At 44.0% G+C, this 25,766-nt stretch overlaps 2 protein-coding genes across 2 annotated transcripts in view; one reads left to right on the top strand and one right to left on the bottom strand.

The window, feature by feature from the left end:
* Positions 1–3,240, top strand: part of LOC311369725 (integral membrane protein GPR137B-like) — an 11,576-nt gene extending 8,336 nt beyond the window's left edge. The window contains exon 5 of the mRNA XM_084487938.1: positions 55–3,240. Within this exon, the coding sequence (XP_084344064.1) occupies positions 55–439 (385 nt within the window). The 3' untranslated portion in view covers positions 440–3,240. The remainder of the gene's footprint in view (positions 1–54) is intronic.
* Positions 3,241–3,838: 598 nt separating this feature from the next.
* Positions 3,839–18,469, bottom strand: LOC311369863 (lysosomal acid phosphatase-like). The gene is made up of 13 exons (XM_084488084.1): positions 18,275–18,469; positions 14,762–14,857; positions 14,535–14,621; positions 13,943–14,003; positions 12,041–12,132; positions 11,649–11,747; positions 11,347–11,436; positions 10,247–10,330; positions 9,598–9,646; positions 9,128–9,216; positions 8,156–8,262; positions 6,695–6,873; positions 3,839–5,765 (listed from the first exon to the last, which is right to left on the bottom strand). Exons 1-13 carry the CDS (start codon positions 18,365–18,367, stop codon positions 5,611–5,613), a joined length of 1,281 nt encoding a protein of 426 aa, XP_084344210.1. The 5' UTR covers positions 18,368–18,469; the 3' UTR covers positions 3,839–5,610.
* Positions 18,470–25,766: the final 7,297 nt, after the last annotated feature.

Raw genomic sequence — 25,766 nt, forward strand, 5'->3', positions numbered from 1 at the left:
TGTCTGCCTGCCTGTCTGTCTGTCTCTATCTCTCTCTCTCTCTCTCTCGGACAGTCTCCTCTCCACCACGCCGCAGACGGGCCCGCCCACATGGTACGGCTCCGTCCCGCGCACCGGCAGCCTGACAGGCGTCGGCGGGCACCCGCCCGCCCTCGCCCACCCTACCTCCGCCTCCTTCTCCGCCAGCGCCACCACCGCCGCCACCGCCACCGCCGCCACCGCCCCGCTGCTGTTCGCCTACCCGGGGGCCCAGGGCCCCCACCACGTCCACCCACACCACCACCACCACAACTTCTACTCCACGCCGCAGAACAACAACGGCTGCCGCCACCACCAGCACCACCAGCAGCAGCAGCAGCACCACCAGAGCCATCACTGTTCCACGCCGCAGAACCAGTACTGCGTCTCCCAGAACTACTACTGCACCCCGACCAATTAGGGACTTCCTCCTCCTCCTCCTCCTCCTCCCCCCTTCCCCTGAAACAGTTCCCACTCAAGGAAACCCCAAATAGTGCTTAAGAATAACTTTGGTCGTCTGAGGTTGGTCGTCGGGACCTCCCCGTTCAGAGTGACTTGTTGTAGTTTCCTCTTCCAGCGTTGCCTGAAGTACTCCAGGCTTCAGCCGTTTAGTTTTGCTCAAACCGCAAACGAGAGCCGAAGAACCGCCAACGACAACAAACGAGAAATAATAAAGCGGTTCAAAAGTGTTTTACCAGCATGGCCGACCTCTTAAAAACGCAAGAATTTGCACATTTCATTTTGATAATATATATATATATCGTGTTGCAGTTAAAGAGCGTCCCTCCTCTCGGACATTTTTAGCACTGTTCCCTTTTACCTGAGGCTAAGCTGGAACTACTGAGTCTGGCCTTGTGAGGTCCCACAGAGTACACACACACACACATTTAAAGAGCAACTATTTGACCATACGTGTAGTTTCAAAAGGAATTTTGAATTGACACACTGTGAGGCAGAGTCCCACAGTGATGCTCGTGGGACTATTAAGCTGATATCTACTAGTGGACGTTCAAGAAGAAACGCAAAGCCCAAAATGTCACAGAGGTCCAAACCCCGACTCATAATAGTTCATCATTTACACATCACGACACAAGTTAACTCGAAAGGTTTGTAATCACGAATAGGGATTAGACCGGCCTGCAGATTAATCTGCATTGGTCCATCTGCTAACCTTCTTCTGATTGGTCTGATGGTGTGGCGTTTACATTCCCTCGTCGGTGAAAAGCCCAAATCCAGCCCCTTGAAAACACAGAGATCTCCGAGATATCTCGGAGACAGCAGGTGTTTGACGATAGGCTGGCTTTTCCAAGCTGCCTGGACGAAAGACAAACGGCCCAGCGATGGGAGAAGGAACCATGGGGTCGCACACGGCTTCTGGTCCATCCAAAACCCTCCCAACATGTCCTCTTCTTGCATGTTGCCTCCCACCCTAAGCCAGCATTTGTATCCCCGGTCGACGCAATCGATTTAGCTGAAGTCGTTCATTGAAGAACCTAGAGACCGCTGTGAGCAGAGTCATGATGGAATTCCAGATGGTCTTCGAGGTCCATTCGTTTTAACACATGAAGTAGAACACAATCCAAAAGTGTTGGGACTGTTGAAATAAGGAGATTTTGCGGATGAGAAATATATTTTTCTAATTAAGGAAGAAGGGATTTGTTTCGTTTTCATTGCTAAAGGACAGGTCAAAGGCCGGAGAACTCGACGACAAAATAAGCAGAGAGAGGAATTGGACCTTCACAGACACACAGAAAAAGCACTTGGTCCTACTTGTGAGACCTTGACCCAACGAAACAAACGTTTCTCGGCCCAGAAGTTTATCGTCACGGAGAAGAAAAAGCAAGTAGGGAGACGAGAGCCAGGATTGTAATGGTGAGGTCATGAGGTGCCATTAAAACAACTCTGGAAACAAAAAAGACATCTCCAAAAAACACACAACAACCCATCAAGAGATTGTTTAGATGTTTGTGAAGCAACTTTTTGCACTTAATAGTATCTAGGCCTCACGATGTAGAACGGCACGAAAATGATTTGAATGTACGATTCTCTGGCTTTATCCGGTTTTATGTTTTTCGCGTCTCCCTTCTTTTGCCTTTCCTTCAGGAAAATGAGTACTGTATGTCTACGTTCCTTAGCTGGTGTTGCCATTTAATCCAAATTCAACATGCCATCAAATCACGTTGTATCATGCTAGTTTCATTCCTTTACTATGTTGTATGTTTTGCACATTTCAATTGGTGGTGGAAATACGAAAATGGATGGTGAATGCTTATTGGATAGTCGCTTGGAAACTAATCAGTGCGCATCCTCATATGACTAATTGGATCATTTATTTTACATTAGTTTGTTTCAATACCATATTTAAGTCATTTAATATCATTAAGTCATTTTCCTAGTGAATGTGCTTTTATTCAACCTGCCTTCTCAGTCATTATATTGTGTTTTAATTTGGACTACATTAAGTAGTTGAGTTGAATTTTAATGTTGAACTTATGACCAAAATCTCTTGTTGCCAGGCCTTAAGTTTCACTATTTCTGATACAACTCATACAACCATATAGCCTATAGGCCAATTTTAAAATAATATGTGGTCAACATCAAATCATTGCCACACTTGAATGTGAAAGAGTGATCAACTGTAAGTCTACAAGTCAATGCATTCAGTTCCCAATGTGTGTGGGCTATCTCAAGATCGGACAGCAGAGTCTACTGTGTTCAGCAGTCAATCGATCACTGATTGAATATGAGCCTATCTCTGCAATTGATCCGCCTCTCACACTTATCGGCCATCCTTCGCTTTTCCGTCATAGCTACGTGCCATCGACGGGTGCATTTCAAATCAGAGCTCTGACCTTCACATATCAAACGTATTCAGGTGACCATGGTGGTCATAGTCACGTCTTAAAAATAATTGCGACAATTATAGGAAGACACTCACCCTCAATATAATTTATATTAAATTGTGTTGTTAGTTGCCCTATTAGCTTATTCTGTAGGCGTAATCATATTTGTTGTTGGCAATCATTGTTTCACGTGTGGCCATATTGAATGTAACCCCCTGTGTTAAATATCACTTACGAGCACTAATGACGTATGCAGGGCGACCACTACCTATGAATGAAAGCTCCCGCTCCCGTGCACTGTTTTCCTGGGATTCAAATAATTTAATATTTTCTTGTTACGTAAGTGATGGTTTTACTTTCCACCGGAGAAGGACGTTGACATCTACAATCATTAAAACTAACTTTATGTCAAAACTGAATTCCCTCGAGTGATCCTTGTCTTGCTTTAAAGTCAAATGTATAATGTATAAAAATCATGCTATAGGCATCATTATAACGTTCACAGGACATGCCCTTGAAAAGTGTTGCTTTGTGAAAAGTAACGTTGCAGTGTATTTCTTTACCTTTACCTCTGTTGTGTCTGAAACAACCAGTGTATTTACTAATGTTCAATATAGGGTCATAATCATATTCATACTGAGAATTTCTTGAACATGTATCAAACACAGCAGGCCGTTCTCGTTTCCAGGAAGAGGACTGAACCAAGGCTGTTTTTGGTTTTTTGGGGACGCATTTCTTCCCTTTGCCAACAACTTATTTATCCGGAAAAGAGGGCCAAGGTTAACAACTGAGGGAAGGTACATAATTAAGACGGACAAATTGGTCAGATCCTGTCTAATAAAAGTTGTTATTCATCGATTTGAGTAGATTTAAGAGGAACCTGGACAACTGGTGCATTTAAACAGAAATGTATCTGGAGATACTCAAACAAGACTTACTTGGAACAAACCCTCACACAAAAACAAGTTGGAAACATTTAATTAGTTTAAAATGTCCTTGGCAACAACTCGGCAGGTCATTCATACACATGTACACAGCAGATATTACGACAAATGTGTTAAACAAAAAAATGCAACATTTGCTCAAAATCCCAGAAAAGCAGTTTAGACTACAGTGTTTTTTTAGGGGACAGGATTGTCTAGTGGTTGAACCACTCCCATCCTGAAAGTGAACCCTGCAACTTAAAGGCGCTGTAGAATGTAGAATTTTACGATTATTTGAGTGTCAATTGAGTGAAATGCTCAACGAGAATAAATTGTGTCTCATACAGAGGTGTGACTGTATGAGACAATTTAGATTAAGACCTCCCGGTTTATTTCTGACCAATCAGGACAACTCCTCCCTGATTGCCTGTCAATCACAGGTGTGTGAAAAGCACTTCTTAAAAAGCACTTCTTAATTGTGGAGAAAAAGAGAGGGAGCAGAGAGGCAGAAAGTTTTAAAATCTTGCTTTCCTCGACTTCCTCTCTTAATAAACTTATTTAATTGTATTGTAATTGTTGGATGAATGAACGAATAAGTAGTCAGTAGTTAACTTGTGCATCGAGCCTTTTTATTTCAAATTACATGAGCCGTTCAAATGTATTAAACATCCCCAAATAAATGATATGAATAATATTTCAGTCAGCGACAGCTCTACATTCATTTATCATTAGATCAAAACGATACCAAATAAAAATCGCATTGTTATTTCAATGGCATAAACAAATATACATTTGCAATTCAAGTTTAATGTCGCCAGCCGCTCACCACACTAATTAGGGCTCTCACCTACAAGAAGCAGACCCATAATGAGTTTCATGAGCGACACCCGTGCTTGTCCTACAATGACACCTGTGTGAAAAGGGTCGATAGTACCTTCAATCTCTTTGCTGAAAAAAACACTGAAAAACAAAACTAAAGAAATTCATTTGTATTCACTTTTTTAACACTTGGATGAACTCAGATATTGAGGATTATCTCTAGATGATCAAAATAATTAGTGATGTTAAGGCATAACTGTACTGACGCCCATGAAAGGAAAAGAGGATGCACGAAGATACTCAAAAGCTGCTCAAAGCGCCAAAATACTGAACACGTGAGTGAAATTAAACGCAGAATTAAACGCGCCGTCTACAACTGGTTTGTGACGTGCCCAGGCGCACCAGGCCCACATCCACACCTAACGTAATAATGTCTCGACGGGCACATTATTATAAACGTAAGCTCTTGATCCTATCCTAAAGCAGAACATGGCAGGTAGAGCAACATTTCAGCAGTTACTTCGATTCAATATACAGGGACATTCAGCGACGTGTGTGACACGAATGACCACGAAGAACGCTGGTCTGGACCCTATAACAAAGCTTGCGATAGACCGGGCGGTCCGGTTTCCCCCCCCCCCCAAGAAGCGCGTTCTAGAAGACCTAAGTAGAACTGTGTTGTTGTCGAGTAGTGGCCATAGAGTACCCAGTAAACTAGAGTATTTAAATGGAATTGTACTCAAGTGTGTTTTTCTTGTTTAACTTTGAATCTGTATTTTGTTTGCGCGTTTCGAAAAGGCCTTTCCGATAAGAAACGCCGGTGCTCCTGGGAAGTTCGTCCTTATCGTTTTGTCCACTTGGGGGAGGGAAAAATTATTTCGTTTTTTCCTTTTGATCGAGCAGGTGTAAAATGTGGAACATGGTGTCCAAATCTCTCAGAGGTCGTCGCAGTCGCTGCTGTCCCACAGGTCGGCCACGCCCCTTCGGGGGAGGAGCTTGCCCCTCTGTCAGGAGTGATACTCGCCCGCCGCGCCCTCTTGGCTGGTCACGTGACGGTATCCCCGGCTGGTGGTTGGCTGCTTCTGCCGGCAGAGGAGCGCCGTGATGAGGACCAGGAGGAGGAGGAGGAGGGAGCTGGACACGGCCAGCGCCACCACCACCTCTGTGGAGCAGGAGGAAGAGGAAGAGGAGGAGTTTAAGGCCACACGTACTACAGGTAGGAGCAAGTAGTACACACAAAGTACACACAAGTAAACACAGTTTGATGTACCGCAAATTCGGATTTAACGTGTCTCGCCGTTGGACCCAGATGTAAATCTTAGAGCAGTGATTTCTTTTTTTTAACCAAATTGCATATTAAATGCAAAAGTGAAGAGTTTTATCAGCTTTTGTCCAACAGTCAAGAAAATACAAGAAAATAAGTTTTTTCGGTCACTGAAAATGTTCCTTTTGGAGGACTTCCAAAACCGATTGATTTTTAAAACTTTTCAGTTTTCTGTGTATTTCTGTCGTGATTTATTCATGTGAAATAGATATTTAAAAAACAGTTTATTCATGACATCCGGGATTTGATTTCATCTTTTTAAACGGTGGGGGGGAAATGCGTTTTCAGAAATATGATAGGTGTGAACGTTGCCAGAGCAGGAAAAGGTTTATCTGATATGGAGGCTTGTGTCTGAACAATTTTTCAATGCCCCAAGATTGTAAATGAGATACAATACAGTGTAACGGAAAACAGCATCACACAAAACACACACCCACACCCACAAGACCTGAAACTAGGTCGTCTGTGTGCCTGAGAGATTATCATGTTTCATGTCACCTGAATATTGCGTTTTCTCTTTTTGTTTTGTCTGGTGTGTACAGTACGACGTCAAACTGCTGTATCATTTTCAACTTCCCTCGAGGCAGTCCACAATTAATTAAGTTAATTATAAGTTAATTATAAAAAAATATTAATAATAATAATTAGCAAGCCGCCAAGATGCCAAAACCTGGGTTTACCAACACGAGATATTAAAGTGTCTGAAAGATTTTTGCTAAACAAGCCATTTTTCCAGTCCCTTGTTGATGTTGTCGTTTGCCACAAACCTTTGTCGTTGAACGACGAGGGCACCTGGCACTCCTTCTTCCAGTCGTCCGGGATGAAGGGGGCTGTGATTCTGACGTAGTCCTCTAGGGGGCAGTCCTGAGCGCAGCCCGGCAGGGCCAGCGGGTACGGCTCGGCCAGACGGCTGTCGTTGCGGTAGAACATAGAGACGGACATGGACCTGGAGGAGGGATGGGAGTTTAAATACACCAAATGGAGCGTTTCTGTGTTTTAAAGTTTTGAAGCAGGATTTGCCATTGCATTGTTGTTGACACTGAAAGGTTGCTTCAACAACGATCAGTGTCTAGCCCGGCATTTGACACGTTTTTTCCAGACATTTATTAGCAGCATAGTTTAGTTTATTTGTTCAGAGTTTCGTGGACAGCCCCCTTTGATTAACTGTACAGTAAAAGGAGCAGCTTTAGCCTATTTGGCTCGTTTCCAGCTGTAGTCCCCGGCCAGTTGTCACTAGGCAACCTAAAATACATAAGCGCTGCTGTGGTAGTGCGTCTAAACATTCACACATCTCAATAGTGGTTTATATAGTTTGAAGTATATACATTTCGAAGTTAGAAAGATATTGGATATCAATCAGATATTCACACCGAACGACAGTGTGGGTCTGAAGCTGGGAACTAACGACGTGATCACCGGTAGGAGTGTGTGTGTCTAGCGATGCAAGTTATATCTGCGCATAGGGACGGTCGGGCAGCAGCACTCCTCTCTATAGAGCCTTCGGTGCGTCAATATTCATACACAATAGGCGAATTACAAAAAGGACCCTGCCCTAAGCAATAGCCTAACTAAAACGCAATTAACCCTGCTATGAACCCGGCCGTCTAGAAGCGTTTCCCGCTAGCTCCACTACGGTAAAAAGCAGGGTAAACAAAAAAAAAGCGTGGCCAGTGGCACTCCGGTGGGGGTGACGTGCACATGGACCGTGTATAATCCAGGTTAAACCTACTTTCCATGTGAGCACATTGGTGGAAACTATGGCAGACTTAAAAAAAATAATAATAATGATTGAAGGGTACTTATGTCGTCTCTATCATTAGTCTATAGGCCATAATTATTTAAAACGGAGCAGGACTCGTCCGAGTTGGCAAATTGCATATTAGACACACAGAATTTGTAGGCTAGACGAGGTCATGTGCTGTCATACGCGCAACAATGACTGCTTTCACCAGCAGCTCAGCTTTTATGTCGTAGTTAATTGCATTTTTAACACAAATCTACCGTCTTAAACCGTATACCCCGGTGAAATATGAAGGAATGAAAAAATGGATAACACTCAAAACGAATGTGCCGCGTGTGTGTGTGTGTGTGTATATGTATATGTATATGTATATGTGTGTGTGTGTGTGTGTGTGTGTGTGTGTGTGTGTGTGTGTGTGTGTGTGTGTGTGTGTGTGTGTGTGTGTGTGTGTGTGTGTGTGTGTGTGTGTGTTGTGTTGACGTCTCACCCGTTGTCCTCCCTGTAGAGCTCGATCATGTGACAGGAGGCGTAGGGGGGCTGGATGCCGTTGAACACATTCATGCTGGACTGCAGCGCCACCACCGTAGTGTCATGCTGTAGCGGGGACACACACACACACACACACACACACACACACACACACACACACACACACACACACACACACACACACACACACACACACACACACACACACACACACACACACACACACACACACACACACACACACACCTTTAGTTTTGCTTCTCTAATGCCAAAATCACACTACGGGTTAGGCCTGGGCAATAAAACAATCAATTATCGTATCGTGATAGACCTTTGATCAATATCAATATAAAAACACGTTCAATATATATACAGATAAGAGACTGGACCACCGAATCTAGCAGCTGGGTTTGTTACACAAACACGGTTCCGTACTTATTTACAATATTTGAGTGTTTTTCATTGTTGTATCGACATTGGAGTATTTATCAATGAAGAACAGTGGATGGTCATGTTAAGCTTTAAACAGAAGTGCTTAAATCCAATTAAAATGATCAATAGTTATCGATATCGATCAATATGATCAAGTTATATCGTGATATGTCTTTTAGCCATACCGCCCACGCCTACTACGGGTTACACGTTGCATCTTTCCTAAATCCTGTCCAAGCAGAGCAGCTCACATCCAATGGAGAACAAATCTATCTGTTTACACACTAGCCCATTTCTATAGGACTAGATCAGGAGTTTTACATTGTGTAAATACAGTTTCCAAGGCTACGGGAGTGTGGCCAAGGAGTGGGCTGACATATATCAGGGGTTGTTGGCCTATTACACGTGCCATAATGTGCCATAATTTTTTCCACCTTTATTTTGGTCTCAGCGAACAGGCCACCGTTTATTAAACACATCAAAGAAGCATGCTGCCCACTTCAGGGCCGATGAGGTCACGACACGACAGCGGCCTCACCGCTGAGAGCATCGTCATCTTGAGGGGCTCGTTGGCGTTCGCCTCCGCCCTCTTGGAGAGGCTCTTCACGATTTCCCCCAGCAACACACCTGGATCAGAAAATTAAAAAATCGAATTAGACGGTTTGATCAGTTGTCGGGAAACCGATCTTGCGGATCTCTGTGACGGCGAGTCAAAGGAGTAAGAGGAGTCATTTCCACTGGCCATGTCGGTCTTTGAACAATTTTGAACCCTTGCAGGTTTTTAATCACGTTTGTCTTCTGTTGTGGTGTGATGCGGCCACGCGGCCACAAGGGGGCGACGTGAGCAAACACTCCATAACCAGATCAGAGCAGTGACAACCACTGTATCGGGACTCCCTCTTCTTTCTCAATAAAACTAATTAGAACTATTAGCTAGCCACAGCGACGGCTAAGCAAGGACTTTGTCACAATCCTTGGCTCATTTGCATCACACACACACACACTCACCTCCCTGCAGCCTGCACTTCTCCTGGTGCTTGTAGACGCCAAACATGATCTGTGAGTGAAAAGGCTCATTAACACGACATCGCCACGTGTCACAATTACATTTCACCGCCCATTCATTTTCATGTCAAACCATCGAGTGATAAAAATTGATGCCACACCTAAAATGATCATGTATTGCAGAGTAGTGAATCTAACAGTGTGTTGAGGAATGCATTTCAGTTACAACGATTTTCATAAAAAATGTATCCATGTTATTAGCAAGAAAAATGACTATCCTGACACTTCATTCTTTTTTTTTAAATCTTGCCCGACACCACAACATTCTGACCTCGTTACACAACTGCTACAGCTGAAAAGTTACGGTCGACAGTTTTCTGAGAGGCCGGTGGACATAGCGTGGGGGTACTGCTGGTAACCTTGAGGCTCGGTTGCGTTTTATCTCAGAATGTCCAACGAACTTTAGCTTTAACTGTCAAACTGATATTTAATTTAAAGTTCAACCCTTCCAATTATAAAATTCAAAACTTTGTGTTATCCCCCCCCCCCCCCAAAAAAAAGAAACCTAATTGTGCACCTCCCAGGCCTAGTTTCACTTCTTGGTTCCCAGCCAACCACAGGGGATATTACAGGGCCACGCTTCTGCACAAACCTGGAATCCAAAGTCCTTCAGTATCTTCAGCTTCTCCATGACGTCTGTAGTCACCCACGGTGGAGCGGTGAGGTTGTGGCGCGACTGGATGGGGACACACACACACACACACACACAGATTGGTGTGTGCATCTTTTCTAAAATTTTGAACCAGAGTCAATCAGTCTGTTTAAGTGCGTTCTTGTAAAAAGCCTCATCGGTAGTAGGACTCACACACACACACACACACACACCCCTCTCTCTCTCTCGGTGCGGTTTCAGTTCCGTATATAACGTATATAAAATCGTATATAAATCGTTCAATTATTTTGCTGAGCTCATTAAAAAAAGTGTTCTGCCAAATATGTGGTGTATATGTGGGGTGTTAATTTGTCAAGCGCAGGAACATACCTTGTCAGGCTAGGTCTTTTGTGAATGATTTTGCATTCAATTGAGATCAAGCCTTGCCATGTCCTTTGACATGAGATTTCAATGTTCCATCATGTTATAGGACCCCATGTTGATGGTCCAAAGGTAACTTTAAGCATGCCACCTCTTTTCTAATCGTGAGCATTTTCCCCACCGTATGCATCTTTGATTGGCTGTTGCTAATCCATGGTGGAACATATAACGTGTATTCATGTTTTTGTATTGTAATGGTCATATGGTGATCTTAAAAAAATTAAATCAAATAAATAAAAATACAACATGAAAGTTATTCTATTAACACAAGCCTTCAAGAGGTTCGCACTTCTGCTTTCTGGAGCGTTGCTTCTGTCTGGGGACACCACACACTCCTGTTCATAATTTATCTTACTTTAATCTCAAAAGGTTAACTCGCGTAGCGCATGACACGGTTACTTTAGAGAATGTCTGTACTTTCACATAGGGACTCGTTATCTGTGGTTCCCTCGAAACAAAACGTTATTGACTAACGTACAGCATAAAAGAGGATCTGTCCTTTTGTGGTTGTGGTCGAGAGCGAGACACAGAGATCCTCCCTGGTACAGTAGATGAGCTCATGTGGGCTTCAGACTTCAGGGTATTTTTGCAGACTTTCGCGAAACACCCAAACCAGTAGCGCGCATGCGTGTGTGTGTGTGTGCGTGCGTTGTTCTCACCTCGCAGAAGAGCGTGTCATAGACGCTCCACACCGTCTCCACGTTGGTGTTGTTCTGACCCGTCTTGTTCTGCACCATTTCCATAAAGTCCTGAAAACAGAAACACAATCACGTTTGTTATTAACGGTGCAAGGCGCGCCCAGCGCCCTCTGTAGCCCGGCTATATTGTCTTCGCTCACATCGTACAGCTTTTTGAAATGCAAAAAAAAAGTCTAAACAAATTGTTTTTGCAGGGGGTCCGTGTGCTTGAGCCTTCAGAGCTTGTGAGCGATGGGGGGGGGGGGGGTTCAGGGGAGGGTTACCCAGAACTTGGTGGTCATGTTGATGAACTCTGGGCTGTTCTCCGTCTCGGCCATCAGCTGCTTGTAGCGCGGGCAGTTATTCGTCGGGAACGACAGCAGCTACACACGGGAGGGGGGGGTAGACGTTCAGATGAAGTACACTTTATTTCTGCTGGCCAACACGCCGAAAACAAAACGATGACATGCAAAACGTACAACGGAGCAAAAATCAAATCGATGAGAACCAAAAGATAGAAAATAAATAACAGACTAAAGACGAAAGAGAAAACTCGACACACACATTTGGTTTGTGTGTCTAAAGCCGCGTTCACACCAAAGGGCTTTTAGAGATGGAGAAATAAGAAAAGTCTCAAGGTCGATTGCCCCAAGCCACCCATCCACCAGGCGCTTACATTCTCTTGGTCCTGGGGAACGGTGTGGATCGGTATGGGCTGCCACTTCAGGTCTGGGTTGAAGACCTGTTGACCGCTGGGGGGGTAGAGAGCTGTTGGGAACGGAAACGGAATAATGGAATAATGCTTAATGATCGTGGTCATAAAGTAAAACACTGTATTGCAGATGAAAAGCCATCTAGTGTGTGTTACTTAGTGGTGCCAAGGATTGATTCTGGTCCTAAATGATAGTCATTATACATCACTGGTTTAAATGTAAAACAAACTTTTTAAACCCTGTCTTGCAGATGAAAAGTCATGTAGTGGGTGACATATTGGTGCTATGGATTAATCCTTGTTTAAATCGTAATTACACGCAAAGTGTAAAAGATGTGATGTATATATATGGCCTCAAATGGCCATCTATGGGTTAAACCGGGCTACTGCATGAGTTACCCGTTATTGGCTGTTTAGGGTCACCAGGTAACGTCAATCAAACATTCTGGCTACACCCCCGCCCCCTAATCTGGTTGCAGCGAGTAGAGACGGCGAAAGCCTGAATCGAGACATTAGCCCACAGGAAGTTGTAAATAAGTCGATCAGAAGTTGGGGAGATTAAATTTAGTCGGCAGGGGAGGTTTTCCTGGTTTAATGGAGAATGCTTTTGTGTGCCTTTTTTGGTCAGTTGCAGTAGCTGGCCTCCTGGTTTTAGGCCAAATCACACAAAAACAAAAAGGTCAAGCAATTTGTCTTTCTGATTGAGTCAGGGTGAGGAGGGTTGCGGGGCAACCTGGAACCAATTTCAACCAATCTGAATAGAAACGGCCAATTGTTCCCCAGAGATCATGCTTATCCATTTTTGCTTTATCTCTTTGAGTTCTGTGAAGGGTTGCCAAACTGTCACATGTTTTACTTTTATGTGCTACTAACAAAGTATTTCATGAAACCATTTAGCTTTAACTTTTCGGTTTTAAGTAAAAGTCATAACTCAGGACATGTATTTGAATAACACAAAAGAAATGGACTCTAGTGTAGAGTCCGGCATCCTCATTTCACCATGGCAAAGGTAATGCGGTTGCCCTTGTGATTTCCGGCTTAGGTTACATTTCTGAAGACTTAACGGAACCCACTTCCCTTTTTCCTTCCCCACTGTGATATACACTTGTCCGCGTGATAACCCTTCCCCTCGCCTGAGGACTGAATCAGCAAACTGAATCAGCAAAAAGAATCAAGGTTTTTGAGGAGGCGCACGTTCACTTATCTCTCGCCCTTATTGCGAGACACATGAATGCATACCTGCCACTTGTTAGGACATTAAGGATCGCGAATTAAAACACTTTTAAAAACAATTCTAAATGCTTTCAAAAATACATATATACTGTATATATCCTAAATTGCTCTACAAAGACAAATAGCAGTTATTTACATTTTTGGGGAAAGTAGACCCTCAAACAACCTTTTTCAATCTGGCTTTTTTTTCTTTTTTTTAAACAACGCAAGATGTTGTGCGTTTTTGTATTTTGTCCGCAAGCTCTCGTCTTCAAAGTGTGAGTACCGTGGTGCAATGTCATAGTGTACCACCCACCCTTTTAGCCCTTTTTGGGTCTAAACTGGAACTTAAGTGGGCCGTGTTAACTGCCCCTCTCAAGACCTCCGTTTTGTATCGTGACACGGTGCTGCTGGAGCAGAGCATGGTGGCACAGAGCCAACCAACGCCTTGTTTGGGGGGGGGGAACCCTGATAGAGGGCAATGGATCTTTATTTTGGCTGGCCCTGACGCGACCTAGGAAATCATTACCCCGCATCCACATAATAAACGGTCACAGTCTTGAGCCCTGGTGGTTCAATGGTCGTTTACTAGTAGGAGTACGACTCCTACTAGTACAAATACTGCTGTGTTCGTGGAAGGACAGGCGCTCCTACCTGCGAGGTTGGCCTCCGCGCTCATCAAGGTGCGGTCGTAGTCTGTACTGCGAACATGCAGCTGAAAACCAAACGGAAGGATGGATGGATGGATGGAAATTTAAAAAAAAGGAACAAGGAATAGAGAGGTTATGGACTTCACTTGTACCCGACCCTGAATCCCCGCCCACTGCTCCGAGATTCAGGATTTACGAATTAAATCATGAAGTGAAACTAAATACAAAATGTCAAAATGACGATCAGGCTAGCTATGCATCTCAAAAATATAGCGTTTAAAGTGTTGACTTGACACGTATAGCAGTTCGTTGTGGCTTAGTTTCACTTCGTTTGACTTTCCAGAAACCACGACAACCTCAAACACCCTTAAACACCCTTACATTTTTTATGCATTCGACTTAAGTTAAGTCTAATGCTCGCCCTGGTAATTGTTTCAAGTTCAATTTAAAATCAAGCTTTTTGGTTTGTCGTTAAAACATCCACTGAAGAGAACGGTTGGGTGTGATGAAACGTGTCACGACCAAAATCAGTCCACACAGGAAGGTTTGCCGGAGGGGTAGACCGATGCAGTGGTGTATCGTAAAAAACGGCTCACCTCGCGACGGTCGTACGTTTCGTTCAGAAACCCGTTGTATCGCCCCCGGAGGAACTGGCCCAGGTTATAGTGTTGTCTCATGCCCTCCTGACCACAGAAACACAAGACAGACAGACAGACACAAGAACCATCCAAATTAGTCACTGACCTGCCCCAGAGTTGCCATTAGCAAGGTTATCAAAAGTCAGCGCATGACTTTGCCCAAGTCCCCGTTTCTGTAAGCTCACCTGCGACAGTTGGCCAAAGCCTTGTGGCCACGCGCTCTCTTGGTAGGGGTCCATAGGGTACGCCTTGACTGGCGATCTATCGCCATGGCGAAACAGCTGACCGATAGGAAGGTGGCGATCGGAGGGAAGCACCGTGAAGAGACAAAAGATGGAGACAGGTGGCTGCGTTAGCGGTCAATTACCGACATAGGGCTATGGAAAGCCAACAGGGCCTTCATTCAATTCACTTTTGCACACATCAGGAAACTGATGTCATTGATGCAGCCATAGCATACAGCTTTGCAGATATAGATGTTAAAACAGCAATACAACAAACATTAAGGTGGCCGGTGCATTTATTTATCAGAGGAAAAGACATGTGCTGTGTTTGACGTTCTTCGGTCTGGATTCGGGAAGAGAATCTGATTGGCTGAATGTGATGTCTGTCAGCGCATGGCTTCAAATCCACAGTCTGATGGAGGCACAAGGCCAGTCTTGTGACATGGACTGTAAAGACAGGCCACGGTAAGGTTTCTATTTCATAGAAAGCTATAATGGTTATTATTAGGACAGCACTGATAGCTCCAAGGTCAATGACGGCTCTGGAAACAGGCAGCGATTGAAGGACCCCGCAAGGATGTTGATCTTCAACATCACACTCATGATGACATGATCACCCTGGTCTTGTGAGCTCACTATAGGTTTCCCTCTGCAGACCAGTCGGCACCCACTCACTCAGTGGGAGGGAGTTTCAGCTCATGATACAAGGAACCCCACAGATTGCACATACTTAAAGAGAAACTATTGTGAAACCGGAGGACAGTGTAGCAAAACGACAGAGCACTCTAAACTTTTGTATGAAATAGACCAAACAAAACTGGACAGAAATATGCACGGAAGGCTACTCCCGAAGGAAAGTATGTTTTTGCCTTACTTCCAACCAGATTCAAGAGTGAAGACAAGAAAAGGGGCATTTACACATCAGTTGATCAATTTCTCAAGTGTAGCGGATGGATAGAAACCTGTGTCTGGCACGGAGGAGGATTTAATCAACTAAAAGTGGGGGTCAGAGACCGGGATCTGTTGATGTTAATACCAAACCACTCAGTTGCTCCATTGATTAATTGCTTTAGGAACAAAAGGGGGTTAGATGCAGCACTTGCAGGGAGGAGAATGAGAACAGGATGAAGGTGAAACATATGAATCAACTTTAACTGGAGGTCTGAGAAAGGGATGGGACAGGGAGGGGCGTCAGGGCAGGGAAAAGATGTCTTCAACTTACAGTGGTGGTCAGAGACAGGACTCTGACAGGGATGGGGGAAATACAATACAATACAACTTTATTAATCCCCCGCTAAACAAAATGCTAAAGAAGACAAGACAAACAGAACAAACAACAACAAATAGGGCAAACAAAATAGACGGTATAAACAGTATAAAATATAAATTATACATTATAAAAAAGTGTAAAGTATAAAGTGTAAATTGTAAATTATAAAGTGGCTAAGTTCCAGAATTTTTAATTATAAAGTTCCAGATGAAGTGGCTTAGTAAAGTAGAGGCGAAACCATATCTGACTGCTTAACAATAAATACAATCCTCAACCAGTGAGTGTCTCTTAGTTATTCAATTAGATTGGCCAGAGTTTTTGGAACAATGCAATGCCCATGTGTGAAAATCACTTTCTGCCGAGCCAAAGACACACTTGATATTCATGAGGCAAACTTAAATAGCTGGATGGTCTCACAAATCTACTGCAATACTGAGCATCCTATGAAGCATATCACCTCATCAAACACACCACCTACCTAGGCCGGACCCCATTGTACGCGGTATCTGGTGAAATCTTTGAGAACAATACGGCAGAAAGTCAAATTCACGTCTGACCCACTTTTGTGGGATTTGTTTCAACTTAAGAACATGCATTCTAACCTGATTGAAGTCTGTAACATGACGGTTGAGATAAGGACAGCCAATCGGATCAGGGGCATGTATTCAAACGGCCTGTTCCAACTCACTTCGTCCAATGGCATAACCCTTAAGTGACCCAGCACTATTATCAATAGTGCTGTTGGGTCATTTCAGGACCATTATGCAAAGCATAACTATTATAGGTTGTGTGTTGAGTCAATATGGAGCTACAAATCCTTCATCAGCATGATCCACGAAAGTTGTCATGCAAATGTTCAAATGTGTGCAGTGGTGATAATCAAATGGGACACGTTGTGACCTTTTAAAGAGACACGAAGCAGTTAAGCCTGACAATTGTGGTAGGACTCGAAACCCCCATTGCACGTTTATGAGCTACATCCAACATGCCATAGTCAGAAAATAAATGTAGAGATGTTTGAAACATTTTTTTTTTTCCCCATGTATTCCACAGGACTGAAATGATAGATTTCACAACATTTTCACCTGCAATGTCAATGCCGACATGTAGCTTAATAGTAAAGGCTTGACCTTAGCTTACAAATGGTACGGGGGGGTTTCAATTACTTTGACTTTACCTAATTACCAATTACCGTTTAGGAAACAATCATTCGTTTTAACGAGACATGACCATCGAGGCCGGATGGATTGATATTTTGTCACTTCCCATCGACTCTTGACAAGATAATAGTATGATGGTAAATGTTAAACGTACCAGACCATCCCTTCTGGAGGAATCAGACAGACAATGAAAAACGCTACGCATGTATCGTAGGACATACTGCAGGAATAAGGGTGCATCAGTGGTGCGCTTTTCTTACCGCGCAATATGGGTATTCAGTAGTGCAGTATGTGGGGAACCGAAATTGTTGTTTTGGACAACCTTACAAAATGGTGACACCCTAAGTAGTCCACAAGTGCACCGACCCTTGACAGTTTGTGCATTCAGTTAAGAGAGAGCAGGAACGCAACAGGGTAAGGCATGTCAGGTGGTTCACCTGTTTGTATGCATCTTAAATAGTGTGTGGTGACCCCTATCCGGGTCACTGGAACCCGGGTCCTCTTCTCCCTTCACATGATCATTGGAAAAGCCAATATCTACAGAGAAACAGGCGTATTTTATCTTTGTGACGGTGTGTTTCTTCTTGGGTGCCAGTTGAGTTCTTTTGCTACAAAAGCTGGCAGTGAAAATGTGTTGGCCTCAAACGGTCAGAGCAAGCATACCCGAGTGGCAGCGTAAGCCTGTATGTCAATTGTCGTTGTAAACACTTCATTCCATTCGTGTAATGGACCGTGGGCCCTTCTCCTTACTTCATTCTGCCCTGTCAAACGGCCTGGCAACAAAAAACTGGACTGACAACAAAAAATAATGCATGGTATTGCTGGCAACAAAAAAAATCCATTGCATTTTTGACTACAGGTTTTACATGTGTATATATATCCATTAATTTCCAATTAAGTTGGGGTTGGAAATTGATTGATCAAACCAAATTAAAGAGAGACATTATAAAGCCCGACAGACAGACGGACGCATGTCCATACATATGCAGTGAGATGTTGTTGTTGTATACGTCTTGTCTCATGTAACACTCCAGCAACACTCACCACAGTCACGTAGACCAGCTGTCTGTCTGCAGCCGCCTGGTCCACAGCGGAGGAGCCCAGAGCCAGGAGTACCAGCACCGCGCCGGGCAACATGGTCGCTGTGCGGAACGACCAGTCGCTGTTTAGTACCGTGTAGTATTGCCTTTGTTTACGTTACAACCAGCGGTTAGCCTGTGTTTTCGCTTCTGAGCGCTCCGCTTGGTTCCGCCGTAAAAAAAAAAAAAAAACCCACACAGGCGGAAGTACGGTGGCGACGAGCGAGAGTGTCACGTGGCCGCCGTCAGCCAATAGGAGGGCTTCGTTGTGCTGACCAGCTGAACAGAGAGGTCGACTACATAAACAACCAAGAAAGAGCGTTAAAGGGGCAGTTTTTTTAATGGGGTGATAAGGTTGATTATGATATCGTAATTAACTCCTTGTGCGCTACAAGTCCTTCCAAATCCGTGGTTTGTACTGGCAAGTGTGCACGTTTACACTTTAAAGGTGAGCAAACAATGAACCGTTTCTCTATTCAGTTATGAATATATAATATATACAATACTAATGACTGAATTGTCACTCGTGTTGGGTTAGTTAAAAAAAAGTAAAGTAAATTTTATAGGCTAAGATTTATAAGTAATATAGTTATTTATTATAAAAATAATATAGTTATATATACACACACATAAGCGTTAGGTAAGGTTTCGTCCACTAACTGATGAAGCACCTTGTGGTGCATTATTGTCACCACTTGAGGCCAGTATTGGACCGCATTTGACGGTTCATTCTATATCGGAAGGAACTTTACTATGACATTTCCTTTGAGTCAATATTAAATAAATATATATGGCTATGAAATAAGAACAGAGATCAATAAATTAGGCAATACATTTTTATTTATTTTAAAAAGGTAGTTTTCAAAATGAATACTTTATTTTATTAATTTATTTCAGGGGACTTTTAATTCATAATTTCCATCTAGTATATTCAAATTCAAATGAGTGTGGCATGTTGTACCGGAAATAGTAAATTGAGATAGTAAGCTGACACTGTATATATATATATATATATGTTACACACAGCATACAACATATTGACCCATTACACAAAAGAGTAATATATTGTTTAACACTAAGAGTTTGATTCATATTTTGTCTACAAAGTTTTAAACATACATCCCATTATGCTTCTTCCAATAGTTGGAAATCTTCTGTTAAACCTGCTGATGTTTTGCTTAGTGAACACACACACACACACACACACACACACACACACACACACACACACACACACACACACACACACACACACACACACACACAAACACAAACACAAACACACACACACTGACTCACTCACTGACTCACTCACTCACTCACTCACTCACTCACTCACTTGCACCCACCCACCCCCTCACTCACTCACCCACTCACACACACACCCACACCATGCAAACGCAAGCCATAATAATGGTTAAAAGCCATAAAGATAACTGCAATTGAAAGTCCACACGCTAATAGCATTAGAAGGAGGAGCTGATCCCACATGTTTGTTCATGGAGACAGTACAGCCATAGGGAAGTGATGGCCTGAAGACCACATTTCAACACTTCCTTAGCTGTGATGGAGCACATTTCACAATGGAACAATGTCCAGACTTCCGCACCCAGATGACTTGTTGTTGTCTTGTGAGCTTTAGTGATGGGTCGTTCGCGACGAATCAGTTCGAACGAACGACTCTTCGACAAGAACGAACCGACCCGATTCCCCCGTTTCAGTTAGTCTCGTTCGTCTCGTTCGTATCGTTCGTTCTCCGAGACTCGACTCCCAGACCCACCCACTAGTCGCTGACGCGCTGACTCGCGAGTCGCTGTTCGTTCGCTGAATGTGTCAGTGGTGGGTGGTGAAAGGAACTTAGTTAATGTTGTATTGTTGTGTTGATTGATGATCGTTTGCACCATTGCACGACCGTGATTCGCTTGAGAATGAGAACGAGGGAGGAGATGAGCCTGACCTACTCACCGCTACCGGAAACGTGACTGAACGATTCGAACAATTAGAACGATTCGAACTGACCGATGCAAACTGATTCAAGCAAACGAATCATGAAATCCATCACTAGTGAGGACCCCTTGGTACCCAGCATCCTGGGGTCTCAAGTCATGGTGCATGGTCAGTGAGACTCCCACCAACACATGATGGTGGGAGCCACCCGCCAAATCTAACTCTGAAGTCAATTAGTTGATTATTATTTTACATTAAGTGTGAAACTTGGACGTTTGTGTTATTGGGTCTGCAAGTGTGAGTGGGCGGGACTAAGGGTTAGACCAATAAAAACACTATATTCTGTTTCATAACTATGACCAATTTTGGAATATGTCACAGTACAGGACTGTACAATAACTGGTTGCTTATTACATTTCAACCAATTTTTTGTTATTTTAAATTGTTTCATGCATCGGATCTGCTAAAGCTCATCAAACCAGGGATTATTTTTCTCTCTGAATAAATTAGATTTGCGGGGGGGGGGGGAAAAAAAACAAAAAAACATGACGCCGTCCATTCTGAAAAACGTACTATGACGCAGGTGGGACTCGGTCCAAAGATGAGTCCATGTGTGGTGATAGTAAAGGGGGGGCTAAGTCCGTACATAGAGCATATCCCTTCCTGAAGAGCATAATACCCACTGCCGCTAATCCTCCGCTGGGACCCTGGGGGGAGGATGGCATATGCATGGCCTCCCCCTGGCCGATGCATGGCCGTGGGTGACCTTTCATCTAGATATGGCTAGCGTCGACCCCATAGGCAGTAGAGAGAGGGCCGCGATCACACAGCAGCACTTGCTTTGCAGTAAGCAGGTTAACTGCTAAGTGCTAAAGGCTAAGAGCTAAGTGGTAAGAGGGGTTTTGGGTTTAAGCTGCTTGGGTCAATCTAGCCACTACTAGTGGAACCCCAAAGTCCCCCAAAACTGACAAGCTTGTGGTTCGCCGTTGAAAATGACTTGACACAAAACGTAATGTATTATTAACCTTAGCAGCTGTGTATTTACGGGCATGATCAAATTCAGGGGGAAATTGTAGATGGGAGCAACAGTTTAGCGTCTCGCTTGTATCTAAGGCTGCTGAAGTATTTCTGGCCAAGCTTATAATCACTGGCATTCCTTGAATACCTGAATGTGTCAACACCCTAGACCCCAGTTAGGGTCAACTAGGAACACGCTTTTCAAAGGGTCTTCCTTATTTCCGCTGGATTTTTCGGGGGAGAATAAAATATTGATTTCCTAGTTTTACGCACACTCTTGATTACGCTGGAATGGTTTCAGGTGATAGGATACAGTGACGACATACATTGAACTGATGAGAACACTAGTTGCCCTAATTGCTCCTGACGAGCTGGCTGTTGCCCTGCGTGGATGACTGCCGTCGGTGTGTGAATGTGTGCATGAACGGGTGAATGTCAGTCACACTGTAAAGCACTTTTGATAAAAGCGCTATATGAATGAGGAACATTTACCATATAAAAGAGGACCATTTCAAATGAGTGACACACCCCTTAGGATACTGCAGCGGTTACAGTGTTTGACTCCAGGCTGAAAGGTTCTGTGTTTAATCCCCGCTGTCTGAGGTTTACCTGCTGCGGGTACCCATGAGCAAGATGTCTCTCTTCCATGAGCAAGATCACACAGTAGGATGTCACTAAGGAGCAGGTGTTCCTATACTTTCTCATGTCGTTACCTCCCATGTGGAGGTTTGGCTAGGATGGACACCAAATATTTCATGCCATTAAATGAGTGAAACGTTGACATTAGCGTGTTGAAATGTTAGCCAATCAGCAAAGTCCGTTCCCTGATTCCCCTACTGCCACAACCCAATTATGGGTCACAGCCCACCGTTTGAAAACCCCGGCCTTACAGTGACATTGTGTATAGCTGACCCCTCGGCAAACTCTCTGGTTCCCCCAGTTCAGCGAAAACAATGCAAGCCCAACATATCTCGTTGGTAGTTACGTAGGAGGAAAAATAATCCTCCTATGTGACTACCAACGAGATCTCCAATCTAAACAACACAACAGTCCAAAACTACCCATATGAACAGTCGATAGGGGGCTAAAGCGTTCATATGGGTTTGCTTTGGACAACCTATACCAACGACGATGTTCTGTTGTTTAGGTCGGAGGGCCGGCCGTAACCGCAGGCTTGTCCTGCGTTCCCGTGTCAGTAAGTTGACCGGCAGGGCGTGACCTCAGCTAACCTGTGTCCACCAAATCTGCTTTGTTTACAGTAGGAGCGAAAAGCAGATTAGCCCTGTGTGGATGAAGGGGCCCGGTGCCGCTGCGCCTACTCACACACGCTCCACTGTTACGGCGTGCAGTGTGAGCCTGAAACGTAGGACTGGAAGCGCATAACGCCGCTGCGGCTTTGCTGCCTTGTAAGCTAATGCTACGTAGCGTTATGTGATCGTTTGGCGCTTTCACGCCGCTGACGTACTTGGATGTTTTTCTCGTGGGGGGGGGGGGGGGGGGGGGGCTGTGCGCGCGTGGTTACGTGTGTGTTTTTCGTGTGTGGGTGTGTTTCATTCAAGATGGGATTATGTAAATCGAGCCTGCATGCAACCTAAACAGGATGTGATCGTTTAAGGCCTAATAATAGTTCCACGTCGACGCAACGCAAGGGAGGTTTAGGGTCCATGCGTCCAACGCGAGGGCCTGACGTGCGCCTCCCGAAAAATTGTAACCTTGCCTCGAGGAGACGCAGAAGCAAGGGCTGTGATTGGTCCGCTCATTACCGACGCAGAACCAAAGCAGGTTGGCGCCTGCGTCGGAGCGTCCGCGTGGTTGTTGCGTTGCGCTGACGTGGGGCCATAACTGAGCCTTTACTGATTGTGAGCTAGCTGGCTGTGTTCTCCTCGGCGGACCATTGAGTCACTTGCTCTCTCACGCATACACTTGCATAAACACACACACACACACACACACACACACACACTCTCTCTACACTACTTTTAACGTGCCACATGCCACGTCGTACTTCGCGTTATCATCCCAGACACAAAACACATGTATCGTTATCAGTGACAAGAAGTACATTCTGGACAATGTGTGGCAAAGGGAGGGCATACAAACACAAATCAAGTCCACCTTTAGCAGGCCGCGGACGACCATGTGTTCCTCGGCCCAACTCGAGACAAGGTTATTCACACCCTTGGTTTAAGTTTAGGGTTCGTTCAAGTTGTGGTGTGGTTCAAAATAAACAACACATGTTTCAAAATATAAATACATATGTGTGTGCGTCCCTCTCTCCCAAAGCATTTGAGCAGAACACAACAAAATGCCGTCTTTCACTTCCCCTAAATCTCCCATCACTTCCTCGTAAACAGAAAAAGTGTTGTAAAACTGTTATGTTACTCAAATGTTGCGTAACTACGTCCTGGAAGACTCCCGTGTTGTTTGGAATAGGTGTTATTCAGACACATAATAAACATGAGTCATCATCTTGCTTTCTGATCCTTGATGGCTCAGATCCAAACTTCCATCAGTAACCATGGTAATAAAATCTGGGGCCAAAACCGCGGTAGCAGGCGGGACCTTTCAGCTCAAATTTGATCTGTTTACACACTACTCTAGTTTGTCAAAGAGTTTTTCAAAGTAAAAGTCTCTTCTGTACCAATTTCAGCTAAACCCAAACAAAAACAGCCCTTCAACACTGGCCTTTGTCTCTGAGGGCCCTGGTGTTTGCCAGGGTGCTGGGCCCTCTCCCGACGGATGCCTGTGAACCCTAATCCTCCACACCAGAGGTGTTGGGCCCCTTTGTTTTCGTAGATGATTCAGATTAAAGGGAAGCAGCTTATGCTTGTGAAAACACACGCTTATCTGTCTCGATTTGACCTTATCTGCGGCAAATTAACACTCGTGGCAAAACAGCTAAACTGGGAGACAAACAGCTACACGCAACCACACACACACTCACACACACACACACACACACATGCTAAAGATGCTGAGCATTTTGCTTTCTATTCAAATCTGTTATTGTGTTATTGTCGACTTTGGATAGAAGTGTCAGCTTAGTATAAAATAGTATTATTGCCACATAGTGTTCACATACAAGTCATTGTTTCTGGTATGTTGGCACGTATATAAAGTGTAAATGTAAAAGTGCTTAATTATATAAACGTTTTCACATACAAGGCATTTCTTTCTGGTATGTTACAAATATAAGTACCAAATTCACAAATACAACACAGAATGGAATATACACAATACAGTACATAATATATGGCTAAAAATAACAACCAAAGTAGGAAAAGGAAAAGGCAAGAAGACATATACTGTTAAAGAAAATATAGAAGAAGGTTCCATTTAGCTTTTATTTATTTATAAATAAAGACACTTTTAACCAAATCCAACAATAACACAATTTAATAGAATAAAAAAAGGCAGCCCACACACAAATCCTATTTCCACACAAATTAAATTCACAGAGGTGGGTGGAACTCGGATGTTTCTCTGAAGATCATTACCAATCAACATGTTTGGTCGCTTATTGTGGCCCTGTACGTAATGAACCGCCCTATGAGCTCACACGGCGACCAACATCAGCGGGATAGATCACTCATCAATGGGATCACTGAGGGACACATTGAACGATCAGCTGGCCGTGATTACCCAGATGATCTGACCAACAGATGTCACTGTAGCTTTAGTGTTACGCCCCCCCTGCCACCGATAATGATAATGCCGCTACCGTTGCTGCAAAGATAATCTACACGCATTGGGGTCATTTGTTTTCTTCTTCTCCGTGAGTTAGATTTAGCCTTGCCACGTCTTTCCATCGATGTGACATAAGGCTTGGGGTGTTGTGCAACCGAGTCGGGGGCACCCGAGAGGTAGCGCAGTGCGAAGCCGTTTCTGTTTTGCTGCTCGCACTGTGCCTTTCACGCTGCTGACGTACTTGGATGTTTTTCTCGGGGGGAGGGGGGGGAGGGGGCTGTGCGTGCGTGGTTACGTGTGTGTGCGTGCGTGTGTTTCATTCAAAATGGGATTATGTAAATCGAGCCCGCGTGCAACCTAAGCAGGAAGGCTGCCCCCCCGCTCCTCCGTTTGAATTTGAACCTGCATCGCTTTTAAACCAAGACAACGAAGCAGAAATTGAAAAGGGAGACCACGTATGGCCATAAAGTTGAGTTTAAAACATGCAAATACGAGCAGGACGATAGGAATCCCCCACGCATATAAAAATAGGTCGACGCGCAGGTTATGTAATAAGTGAGGGACGAGTTGTTTACTTGTTATTGCCGTTGAAACGTAGCCTGTTTTTTTTTTTTGCAATGGATGAATGTTATTTATACCAATGCAATATTCTGAACGTATATACATTTGAATTCCTTGTTGTTGACTCTGCAGATCCGTGCATTCCTCGATAGGGAACAGTGTGGAAAATATGGGAGTCGGATTCATTACTGTTTACAGTAACCGCCTGATGATAAGCAGTTCTCCTCTGCCGCAGGTTTTCCCTT

The sequence above is a fragment of the Micromesistius poutassou genome (genome assembly GCF_964030765.1).
Source record: "Micromesistius poutassou genome assembly, chromosome: 24".
In the NCBI taxonomy this organism is placed as follows: domain Eukaryota; kingdom Metazoa; phylum Chordata; class Actinopteri; order Gadiformes; family Gadidae; genus Micromesistius; species Micromesistius poutassou.

Coding starts and splice junctions, on each gene's coding strand:
- LOC311369863 (XM_084488084.1), bottom strand. CDS start 18,367: ATGTTGCCCGGCGCGGTGCTGGTACTCCTGGCTCTGGGCTCCTCCGCT. Junction 11,437..11,648: donor ACATGACCACCAAGTTCTGG/GTAACCCTCCCC, acceptor TTCTGTTTTCAG/GACTTTATGGAAATGGTGCA. Junction 9,647..10,246: donor TGAAGGACTTTGGATTCCAG/GTTTGTGCAGAA, acceptor TTTCACTCACAG/ATCATGTTTGGCGTCTACAA.